Source organism: Impatiens glandulifera, unplaced genomic scaffold (assembly GCF_907164915.1).
Source record: "Impatiens glandulifera unplaced genomic scaffold, dImpGla2.1, whole genome shotgun sequence".
In the NCBI taxonomy this organism is placed as follows: domain Eukaryota; kingdom Viridiplantae; phylum Streptophyta; class Magnoliopsida; order Ericales; family Balsaminaceae; genus Impatiens; species Impatiens glandulifera.
In genome coordinates, this window is record NW_025919090.1 from 6,061 (window position 1) to 19,003 (window position 12,943).

Consider the following 12,943-nt stretch of genomic DNA (forward strand, 5'->3'; position numbering starts at 1 on the left):
TCCAGCTCAAATATTAGAAAAAAAAAAGAATGTATACCTGAATTGGTTTAAGGACAAATAAACTTTTCAGGCAGCAATGAAATGAGAATCAATAAATAAATAAATAATGTTCAGAGTAGTACATAGTTGGGGATCAGAAATGAGAATCAATGATGCATGACAACTCTGACGAAGACTCTGATTGATCAATAATGATCTTAATTATATTAATAATATACTAGTCTAATTAAATACTTTCTCCTCATAATTTCATTATTTAGCTCCATCACATGCACATGTGACATTCATTTTTCAAATACTAATTTGGAATTATTAGATTACTTGTAATTTAAAAAAATGTTTCTCACTTAGAATTCAAAATTTTATTTTAAGAATATATAAATTTAATTAGTTTAAAAGTATGACTTAGTTATGATTAGAGTTTCATTAATTTGTCATTTAATTTGAATGAAAATGATGGATTCACTTATGACATATAATATTTTTAATGCTAAAATTAAAAAATAAAACGAAACATCTAATTAACATATGTAGACTTAGTACTAATTCTAAACTCAAGTATAAATAAACTTTAAATTCTATATTTCTTATATCATTCCTCAAATTTCATTTTTTTTAAGTAACATCATAAAGATAAGGATTTAATGGACAAAATTTATTTAGCTTGATTCTAGGTTGTTATTGTCAATACATTTATGTGACCAATCCATTTTTTTGTCAATACATTCACATAACCCCAAAATTTAACAACATAACAAGAACATCAAAGCGATTCTATAAAACAAAATTCAATGTGACAATTCATTTTTTAGTTGAAATGTAAAATGTAATTTTTGTTGCATTGAAAATTAAATAGAGGGTAGAGAACACCTAAGGCCGTCTTTAATCAAGGGCATACCCCATATTGGGTTTCGAAACTTTAATCCACCATCAAACTCACACATAAGTTTTTATCCATTTCTCTCTCTTAGAAACGCATAAATCGCATGTATGAATTTTTACTATTCATTCACCAGAAGGTAATTTATATTTAATATTTACAAACTGAGTTGTTTAAAATTATAGGTTTAATTTTTATATATATATTATATATATTAATATTGTTTATATAATTTATTTTTAGTAATGTTTATTTTGTTGTGTATGAATTATTGATATATAATTATTTTAATTTTATTAAATGAATGAGAAAAGATTAAAGTTAAATATATAATGTTGATAAATATATAAATAATATTAATAAAGTTATCTCCTCTTCTAGCCTGGTTAAATAATTAAGTGTCATTCTCCCATTTTTTCTCCAAAAATATTAATAAAGAGTTTGAGTTTGAAAATGAGTTTTTGGGTTGAAGATGAATTATTATTTGATGTGACGTTTATTACATTTTTTATTTTAGAATGAATTTGTGGGTTAAAAATGGTCTAATAGTGAAAGTTCTAAATATATTTTATTTTAATTTAAATATATTAAACATCTAATTCCCTAAATTATGTTTTCTATTTGTAAATGAGACATGTATCTTTGTCTCTTAGTCGAATTAAGGCATTTTATGTGGTGGTGGAAATAAACATTTTGGGTTTTTTTACTATTTTTAAAATGCCAACTATTATTTGGAATAAATGATTTTCTTCTATAATATTTTTAACATGTTTTTCATATACTTATATTTCTTTCCATAATATGAAGTGTTGTTAATAGATACAAATCTCCCATGTCTAAACAATTGAATTTAGAGTTTTTGTTTTGAGCTTAATGTAAGTACATATATTTATTGATAACTAAGTAATGATGCTAGAAATAGATGGTCAATTATTTGAATAATTAGACCAGTATAATCTTATATTGCTCTGTATTAAGCATAACAAATTGAAAAACAAAAGTTTCTCATTTGGATATCTATGATTTAGTGGACTTAATCCCAAGTAAAATTTATCTATTTATTATTCTCCACTAAACAAGTTTTTCTACTATTTTATTCGAAATTATTAATTTGAATAACAGTGCTAATTTTAAATAATATTATTTAAAGTTATACAAAAAAAAAAATGTTTAACTTGGAAAGACACTAACTAAGTATATAAAAAAAATAATGAATAAATTTATAATTAAAATAAAAAGTATTTTATTAATAATTTATAAAAGTATATAAAATGTTATAAGTTTGATTTTTACTCAAAAAATACTTTTAAGTTAAAAGTGAAAGTTTATAAAAATTATGCTAACTTTTAACATTAAAATAAAAAAATAAAGATATTAATTAGTTAATTTTTGAATTTATAGACTTATATTCAGTTATTTAACATAAAATAATTTATTTTTTCAGACAGAGGGAAACTCTAATTTTGTAATATATGTTTATATGAACTAATTTATTGAAGATAAAATACGGTATAATATTAAAAGAGGGAATATAATAATAGTTTAAAAAAATATATTAGTATATGTGATCCTTTCTTCATAAATTAGCAGTCGAAGTCCAAAATTGAATGATTGAGATGAGAGGGTCCACAAAACAGTGATGGGATATGATTATAAAAACTAATATATCTTCTTCTTTTTAATTATTTTCTTTTTCTTTTTTCTGACTCATTTAATCCACCTCGAATCGAATTTCATAGTTCGGATGTATCTTCTATATAAATAATATATAATATTATAGCATTTAGATAAGATTGTCAAAATAAATTACCCAATAATATAAATATCATCATTTATATAATTATGAATAACATATAATATATAAATATCCTATCATTAATAACTCATGCCACATGATAGTTTACATTTTTAATTAATTTTCACGTAAAAGAAATTTTAACATAATTATATTGACTATTTTTAATTTTTTTTTTATCTCATAGTCATGTCTACTTATTTTAACACATTGCATTATTAGTATAAATTTATTATCATTGTTCAAATGTTAAAAAAAAAAATATTTAAAATATTTAACATTTTATATTCAATTTAAATAAAATTAAATATTATAATCCCATTAACATTTATAAAAAAAAAATTTAGTTGGTTAAAAAGTTCATTTTAATGGAGGAGATACATACACAGTTATTATTATTTTCTCATTAATTTAACAAATAAAGAATATATTGTGATCCAATTACTAAATAATTTAAACATAGATATATGTTTTTACAAAAATTGGATAATAATTCAGCAACAATGTTATCTCACAACTACAATCTTGTAAGGATAAGCTTGTAATAATATTGTATAGCTTAATTAAAATATGGGAAAGTAAATGATAAAAATATTTTAAAGTATATAGTTTTCAAATTAACATGATATTTTTATATTAAATTTAAATGAACCATTCACATCTATCAATATTATTTTAATTATTTTAAATGTACATTTTGAATTGAAAAAAAGTTGAATTTGGCTCCACCCAATTTTAGGCATATATATTTTGATTATTTTCACAATAAATTGTCACAATATAAATTAATAAAATGATTTTATCATTTAAAAAAAATCTTAATTCTTAATTGTGAAAAAAGTATTAATAACTTTGTAGTAGTTGGTTTGAATTACTTATATGAGGATAAAATTATTTATTTTGAAACTAAATACCTTTTGTTTATTAACAAATGAATGAAGTGTTTCTAGTTTGATTTGAATTTTCATAAATATATTATTTAAAATTAATATAAAATATAATTTTTTATAATATATTTTTGAAATTCAAGCTGTAAAATTATAATTTTATTTGAAAAACAAGATGATAAATTAGATTAATATTTATATACACAAATTCATTTTTCATAATACCATAAAATTTGATAAATGATTACATTTAATATGAGCTATATTTTTAATAATTATATTTTAAAATTTTAAAATAAAAAGTGAAATTAATTTTGTTTTTATTTTATATGACAAATGTGATTAAAAGTGAATACATAATATTTGTTTTGATACATGCTAGATAAAAAAAAATTAATCATTTTTTTTAAAAGAATTTTTTTAACCAAATAAAAGAGAATAATGCACCAAATAAGCAATATAGGCTTGTAAGATCAATATAATGAATAAAATAGAAAAAAAAAACTGCTTAATAAACTTAAAGGTTGTCAATTTACTGCCTCTATCAATTTGAAAGTTGAAAGGCCAACTATTATTCATTAGTTGGATAGCAGTATTTCAAATCTTGTTTGGATTTATATTATTTAAATAATTTGTTTTAGTTAGAAATTAAAATGTATTAATATTTAATAAAAATAATAAGTATAATATTTTTATATTGTGATTAATAGAGTAAGGATTAAAATTTGTTGTATCCCATATTATTGCATTTGTTTACAATTAATTAATGCAATATTTTTTTTATATTCTTGTAAATCATGCATGCTCATTAATATTTCATTTTATTAATATCAAATCTTATATTATATATATATATTAACTTACTCAACATTTTCCAACACAAATAATCATTCAAGAAGCACTAACAAGTAACAAGAGTAAAATAGGTATGAAAAAACTTTATTTAATATTTTTTATTTTGTTTTTAACATGAAAACACTTTTATTTCCCGAGGAAAAAAAAGAAAACAGAATTTAATTATTAATTATAATTTTATGACAACCGGCGTTTATTAACTCTTTAACGGCAACCACCACCGGCATCTATCATCTTCTCTCCTTCTTTTCTCTCTCTTCATCTTCTTCTTCTCTTCTTCTCCCGATCTGAAACTCCATTGCAGGCCTCGTGTTTATAGGAACGGGTTTGGTTTCTCTGATCCTTTTTTTCTATTTTGTATTAATTATTTTTTTAATCTACTTTTCCCAAATTACGCGATCCATTTATTTCTCTCCCTCTTGGAATTCTCTCATCTACCGATCCCAATCCCGCCGGGAGGATCTTCCTCCCTCGCCGGAAACTTCATGAATTCCGGAGGGAGGCTGTGAATCGTCCGGCGAGGTTAGGAGGAGAAGGCACTGAAAACATAGATTCCTTGTTTGGGCATAATTATGGAAACATTTTTAATGTAAAAGGTAGATAGATTATTACACGAGGTTAACGTGCAATGAGAGGAACAGGAGATGTAAGCTACCAAGCGTTTGAAGCTCTAACACGGCACAGATACCTAGATCCCTTATTCACTCTTCCTTGCCTTATGGCGTAATCCATTCTATTTCTCAATCTCTCTCCAGATCCTTAACCTTCATTCACCATTTCGTTTAAATTCTCTCGCATGTTCTTGTCAAATCACGTTTCCTAACACCGCTCTCTACTTTCAACCGAAAATAAAAAGGTGCTTCTTTCTTTACCTATTCTCTTTGTTATTTAATTTCGCAATTACCCTTTGTTTAATTCGTCGGACGAGGTAAAGGTGGTGATTGTTTGATTCATTTTGGTGGTAATATATTCTGTCCGATCGATGGATGAATTTTGGAGTTTGCTGAATTTTGAGCTGAAATCATGTGTTGTTATTACAATTGTCTTATCAGAATTTTGCTAAACTATAATAATCTGTTGTTCTTCCTTAATTCTCTAACAATCTTTCCTTAAAGAGAGATGATTTCTAGTTTATCACATAACTGCTGTTATCAATGTACGTTTTTGCCATCAAGACTGTCTTAATTCGTCATCAACCCCCTTTAGTTTGTCTTTGGGGCCACCATGCTGTAGTTAGACATTCACGATGCCATGAATTCTGATGTATGTAAATGGTTTTAACAGCGGAACTCACTGAAATTTGTTAAACTTGGAATCCAATTGTTTCTCTTGGGGCCACCATGCCATCGGAAAGAATGGACTCAAATGGTTTATCATCTTCTTTCTTCTCAGAGCACGTGCATTTCCCTAATGAGGTATTGATGCTTGTTCGATGATCAAATACTTTATTTTTTTTTCTCTCTTTGGAGTAGTCCTAGTTTGCCTTTTCGATTATTAAGCATCTAATTGTCTACAATTGACAGAGACAGGTGGGCTTTTGGAAGTCTGGAACCTCACCAGCCGACTACGGTAGGTTTAAACTAGCCTCTTGACTATTTCTGAATTCCTTAAATGCTGTAAATAGTTTGTTACAGTTGGTTTAGTAATTCAATTCTTTTTTCTTGTACTCCAGATGTGCATTTTTATGAACCATGTATTTAAATGGAAGAATAGGCTATTGATCTCCTTTTTCTCTTGGCTTCTAACTATGTACTTAAGTAGAAAATGTTTGCAATAAATGTCCCAAACTGTGTTGTTTACTTGATGATTGGTCCCATAGTAACTTAGGTTGTTGCTTGTAGTTTGCAGTATTAACTTAACATAAATGCACATGCATCCTTTCTAAATGTTCCCTGCCTGTACAATGCCGATGTAAATGTTTATATGGAGTTAAGATGTGATGTCTCAAGTTCAATTAAGCAGATTGATTAAAGTAGGGATTTTGCGGTCTGATGTTGCAGTAGCCTCCAGGGAAAAACCTGGTCTACGAAAATGTAGATTATAATAAATGATCTTGTTTGGTCCAATTCAATGAATAACTCAACTTAAAAATTTACTGTTAAGTGTTCAAGAATTGGTATATGCATTGTTTGTATTATTATTAGTCTAATTTTGATTAAATAGTAAAATAATTTTGTTTGGGTAGATAAGTGAATTATATATTTATTTGAGGATATATGACTATTTTTCCCTTTATTGTATTTATATTGGAATAAATAATAAACAGAAGAATGGTATTGTGTTAATTTAAACGATGCTTTGAATGGAAGACTAATTAGCTCAGTGGTAGATCACAAGAATTCACCTTCCAAAGGTCATGAGTTCGAGTCTTCATATTGTGACGGATTTGAGAATATTTGGATAATTTAATTTAATTCACATCCTCTAAGAGAGGTTATCATGTTAATGCTATTCTTATCCATGTGTGAAAATGTATGCAGCTTCTGCAGCAGCACATAACAGTTCAATTGTTTCATCACCTTTGGAGTCTCAAGCACATTCCTTTGGACATCATGATCCACGCATAATCCAAAGCCCAAAATTTGGACATAGTTTGGAGAAACATGCCGTGGGAGCAGAGAGAGCAGCTATGAAGAGGCATCTAGATCTGAGTTCAGGAGCAAGATCCATCTTGAAGGCAGATCCATCATCTTTCCCAAAGAAAGGTGAAGGAAATCATATGATGGGTGTGCAGCAGTATGAGAATGGACTGTTCTCAAGCTCATTGTCCGAATTATTTAGCCGACACTGTCATTGTAAGTCAACAAACTGCAAAATTCCCCCCCAAGTTTATATTTCAGCCTCTTCCCCAATTTGTTATGCTTTCATTTGACAGTGAGGTTTCCTCAAGTTAACGCTTCTTATGGTCATTCAGCTGGTACTGCTGTGTCTCCCTATGATGAAGTAGATCCATTTGAATCTCTTGAGGAGATTGAGGCACAGACAATTGGAAATCTTCTCCCTGACGATGAAGACTTACTTTCTGGTGTAACTGACGGACTTGACTATGCAGCACAACACAATGGTGGAGACGATGCTGAAGATTTAGACCTCTTTAACAGCGTTGGAGGTATGGATCTAGGAGATGATAACTTCCGTCTGGGAAAAAGTGACTTCAATCTGGAGCATTCTTCTAGGGAAAATCCATCTCGTACATTGTTTGTTCGGAACATAAACAGTAGCATTGAAGACTCTGAATTACATACCCTTTTTGAGGTTAGCCATGTTCTTCTAGTAGTGCCTACATTTTAGTTAATATGTGTGTTCTTATAACTGAGAATCTGGTACATTTTCTATGGGCAGCAATATGGAGATATTCGCACTCTATATACCACATGTAAAAATAGGGGGTTTGTTATGATATCATATTATGATATAAGGGCGGCCAAAAATGCAATGAAAGCTCTTCAGCACAAACCGTTGAGGCATAGGAAGCTCGACATACACTTTTCCTTTCCAAAGGTTTTCTTTTTATTCTGCATTGTTTGCCTGTCATTCATGATATGAATAGTGACTATTTGGAAACACACAGATGCTCTTGAAAAATCGTCTGGTATTAGATTTTTTTGAGTGATTATCAGATTGTAGTGTTATTTTTGTTGCTACATTTGGTAAAGAGATCAGATTAGTTTTTAAATCTTCTAATTTTGTCACAAATGTAAAATTTTCAAATCATGATCAATGCGAAAAAGAAGTTGATAACAAAACAACCTAGTGGTACCACATTTTTCAATAATTTCACTTATTTCCTACGAGTAATTTTATATTATCTCAGGACAATCCTTCGGAGAAAGATGTAAATCAAGGGACCCTCATGATTTCCAATCTAGATTCTTCTGTTTCAAATGAGGAGATATGCCAGATTTTCGGCGACTATGGCGAGATTAAAGAGGCGAGTGTCTATTCAAAGTTCCTCCTTGGAAGTCATCTAATTGGACATCTTTTACTAATTTTTTTCTTATTCTTTTCTTATGCTGACTTACAGATCTACGATGGTGCACACCAAAGCCAACACAAACTTATTGAGTTTTACGATGTTAGAGACGCAGAAGCTGCTCTTCATGCACTAAACCAGATTGACATAGCTGGAAAGCTTATTAAAGTTGAAACTAAACGGTCTGTCCATCTTTAATCATCATCATTCTATAGATTTCAATTGTTTATTGCCTAAACAGTTTTTTTTTTCCGGAATGCAACAGTCAGGTTGAACAAGACGAATCTAGTTTCTATCTACAACTAAGTAACCTTGCAAATAATTCAGCATTAACAATGCCGGGTACAATGAATCTTATTATGAAAAAATTGACTGTTAAATATTTTTTTCTAATTAACTAGTGTTTTGCAGGATCATTTTTACATCGGGGAATGACATCATCTTCCATGGATAACGGAGCTCTCTCAGGAACACACTCATCTATTCAATCCCCTTACAACCAATTCCTGGATAATGCATTCCGCCATGGGATCTCATCTAGTGTTCCTAACTCCTTAATGAAACTTGATTCTATTCGTCAGAGTCTTCCAAACAACAGCCCAACATTGGGACATATGAAATTTGATTTCCAAGGTTCCCCAAATTTGAGCTCTCAAAATCTTCATCCACACTCCCTGCCCGAGTATCATGACGGTTTCACCACCAACGCTTCCTGCAACTCTCCAAGCATAGCGGCAAATGTTAATATCATTAGACCAGCTGAAAGGATTGAAAACCTGCATTTTTCTAGATTAAGCTCAAATCCACATTCCATCGAAATGAATGACACTGGTATGTAGCTAGCTTCATACATCCGTGTTCTTTTTATGATTGAAAACCCCAAGCTTGTTTGATGAAAAAGTGGATTATTTGAGTTAAATGATTAAAATATCCTTTATATTTAAAATATTTGTAAGGGTATTTTAGTTGCCCACTATTTATTATTTTGCATATCTTCTGATCTGAATGTTGTCTTCTTTTTCTGCCTGGCCTTCTCAGTGTTCAGTTCTTCTGCAAATGGTGGATCATCAGCACCTCGAGGATCTCCTTATATGTGGAGTAATAATTCCCCGCAAACTCAAGGAATGATGTGGCCTAACTCATCATCATTCGTCAGTGGGTCCCGTGCCACTCATCCTCATGCACTTCCGAGAGCACATATGATGAGTTCAATTCTGCCTCCAAACCACCATCATCATCATGTTGGATCAGCACCATCTTCCAACCATTCGATTTGGGAAAGGCAAACTACTTATGCAGGAGATTCCCCAGATGCTTCGGGTTTCCATCCAGGTTCTCTTGGGAACTCGAGAATGTCGGTTCCTCAAAACATGTTTTCTCATGTTGGTGGAAATTACGTAGACCTACCCCTTCCCTCCCAGAATGTCGGGCATCCTCAGAGATGTTTTATGTTTCCTGGTAGAGGGCAAATGGTGCCCATGGCTAGTTCTTTTGAATGTCTTAATGAAAGGACTAGAAGCCGCAGAAGTGAAGGCTCTTCTAATCAAATTGACAACAAGAAACAATTTGAACTTGACATTGATCGCATTCTCGGAGGAGAAGACATCAGGACTACTCTTATGATAAAGAACATTCCTAACAAGTATGTCAAAACATAAAAGTTAAAAATATTCTATTTCCCACAAGTCTAAAAATGATATGGTTTCTTCAGGTACACTTCCAAGATGCTATTAGCAGCAATTGACGACCGTCATCGAGGAACATACGACTTCCTTTACTTACCCATCGATTTCAAGGTAAGGGAAATTTGTTTGTACTACCCTAGAGAGGATTTTTTTATAAGTCTATTACTGATTTTTAAGTTTATTTCTGTTGACTACAGAATAAATGTAACGTGGGATATGCATTTATCAACATGATTGATCCTTCTATGATTATTCCCTTTTATCAGGTTCAGCGACTCGCTAACAATAATTTTTTTCTATTGATTTTTACGTACAAAGCTAATGAAGTAAAATTAACCTTTTTGTTTTATTCTAGGCATTTAATGGTAAGAAATGGGAAAAATTCAATAGCGAAAAGGTGGCATCACTTGCCTATGGTCGTATACAGGGGAAGCCAGCTCTTATAGCTCATTTCCAGAACTCAAGTTTGATGAATGAGGACAAACGCTGTCGCCCCATTCTCTTCAATACCGAGGGCCCCAATGCTGGCGATCAGGTAAAACTTGAATGATGATTATCAAATATTATACTTGAGAAAAACTTAATTAGTCTGGCCTTGCTTAAACCAAAACATTCCTCATCATTTATATGCAGGTTCCCTTTCCAATGGGAGTTAACATTCGAGCTAGGCCCAGCAAAAGCCGAGCTGGAACAAGCGAGGAAAACCATCAAGAACAAGAATCTTATGTCAACAATGAGCCACCAGTTCCAGTTCCAGGGTTCTAACTTCTATTTGAATTTAGGCATGGCTAACAAGAAAAAAAAGAAAAAGAGTTACTTTTTTGCTGGTTCTTGAATGGTTCGAAGAATTGTGAAGGAATTGACCAAAAAGATGAATCCCTTATTTGCTTGGGGGAGTTTTGAAAAGTTAATATAAAAAAAAGAAAAGGTGAGAAAGGAGAATCAAAATTTTGGATTGGGGTTTGACTTGTGAGAAGAAGGGGTGGAAGTTTTTATCTATAAATAGACATATAGTAAGTGTTATATGTACAGGAGATTTGTCAAGCTTTTATGGATCGGAGGAGGCCAAGAAACTTAAAAAAAAACACCCCACCCCTATATGGTCATCCTTCGTTCCTTCCTTTCTTTTCTTCTTCTTGTTATTGTTGTTGTTCTTCATTTTGCTGTGCTATAATAATATAGAGGTTATGATTCCTGAGGCGGGCAGGGGATGAATTGATGAATTGACTCGATTACAGACTGAGAAGAAGAAGTGTTGTTGTTGTTGTTTAAGTTTTTTGAGATTTAAACATGTTGTATGTACCCATGATCATTGATGATTACTGTATTGTTCTAACAATTTGATTTGCTATCCTGTTTGACCTTTTCATTCTTACTGAAAATAAACTTTGTCCAAATTGCCAATTCTTGTATTTCACTCTTCATACATTTAACTTCAATTTAATGTTTTGAACTGACAATAGTATATATATATATATATTTATAGTTGAATGTTATAAAATTTTAGTCCACAAGAAAGAGATAATGTAATAAAGAAATAATGGCTTTTAGCCAAATAATCACCAATGAAATTAATGTGAGGTTTGAAAATGGAAAAAGTATTAAAAAAAAATTAAAAAAGAGGATGTTGACTGGGGGGTTGTTGGTTAATTGATTGGTTGTAAAATAAGTTGACAAAACAAATATGGATGCCATTCTTTGCCATCCACATCTTGGCTTGATATTGATGATGATGATGGAATAGCTATGTCCTTAATTTTATTGACTATTTTGATTTTTAATGATGAGTTACATTGAACTATAATATTAACTTAGGCCTTTTATGGGTTTTTTTAAAAAACTAAGAGAGAAAAATTAAATGATGGGTGATGATTTTGAGGAATTAATAATTATTTTTGATAAAAAGACTTAAAGGGTATTAATATAATAAAATATAAAATAATAATTTAAAATAAAAAGTATTTTAATATTTTGGTTAATGAAATGAGTGATGGATTGGTGAAGTAATTAATTAAAAATTGATTTTGGAAAAATTAAAACAAAAACCTATAACCAACCAGACTTTAGTCTAATGAATGGGTTCAATATCTGATTTTAAATTATACACCTCCTCTAACTTCTTCTATTTAATAGTATTGGATATTTATTGAATATTTGGTCAGTGATGCTTCTAATTAGATTAGCAGTATGTTGTTTAATCTGGGTTCCTTTTTTTGAGTGATCAAATTTTATTGTTTAGATGAGACTAAATGACTAACTTCTATTTGAGATAACTTGGTAGTGAATTCGAAATAATATGTTTGCTTAATGAAAGAAATGGTATATATAATTGGATAAAAGATTAAAACACATTTAGCCAAATAGGATTAATGATTTCCTAATTATAAACCATTATCAAACAAGCCCTACCTAGCTACTAGAAAAGACACTAAGGAAATGAAGAGGCTAAAAAGTCATGTTTGGTTGTTGTTGGTTAGTGTAAAATGTTTAATTGGATATAATATGTTGACCATTTATTTGTAAGGTGCCTGATTTGCTAAAATACCATCAAATTACTTTATTTTAATAAAATATAAATAAATAAATAAAGACTAGGCCTAGTTCAAAATTAGATTTTTTAAAAATTCTAGAGAGAGAAAAATGTAAAGATCGACGATGATTTTAAGGAGAAGATGATTATTTTTTGATAAAAATATTTAAAATGTATTGATATATATGAATAAAATAAAAATAATAATTTAAAATATAGAGTATTTTAATATTTTGGTTAATGAAGTAAGTGATATAATTATTAAATTGATTAAAAAATTAATTTTAAATAATTTTTTATAAAAAAAAAACCAAAAGAACCAGACATATGTCCTTGTT

General features: G+C 29.6%; 1 protein-coding gene across 2 annotated transcripts; it reads left to right on the plus strand.

Moving 5' to 3' along the window:
• Positions 1–4,679: 4,679 nt before the first annotated feature.
• Positions 4,680–11,426, plus strand: LOC124917408 (protein MEI2-like 4). 2 transcript variants are annotated; one of them, XM_047457857.1, is made up of 15 exons: positions 4,680–5,273; positions 5,702–5,832; positions 5,941–5,986; positions 6,898–7,212; positions 7,293–7,672; positions 7,760–7,918; positions 8,232–8,348; positions 8,442–8,572; positions 8,656–8,732; positions 8,802–9,221; positions 9,429–10,032; positions 10,102–10,186; positions 10,273–10,341; positions 10,431–10,610; positions 10,709–11,426. In XM_047457857.1, the coding sequence occupies exons 2-15, from the start codon at positions 5,758–5,760 to the stop codon at positions 10,838–10,840; spliced, it is 2,790 nt and encodes a 929-aa protein (XP_047313813.1). In that variant the 5' UTR covers positions 4,680–5,273; positions 5,702–5,757; the 3' UTR covers positions 10,841–11,426. The 2 variants fall into 2 exon arrangements, with proteins under 2 accessions (XP_047313813.1, XP_047313814.1); XM_047457858.1 differs by having other exon boundaries at positions 7,332–7,672.
• The last annotated feature ends 1,517 nt before the right edge of the window (positions 11,427–12,943 follow it).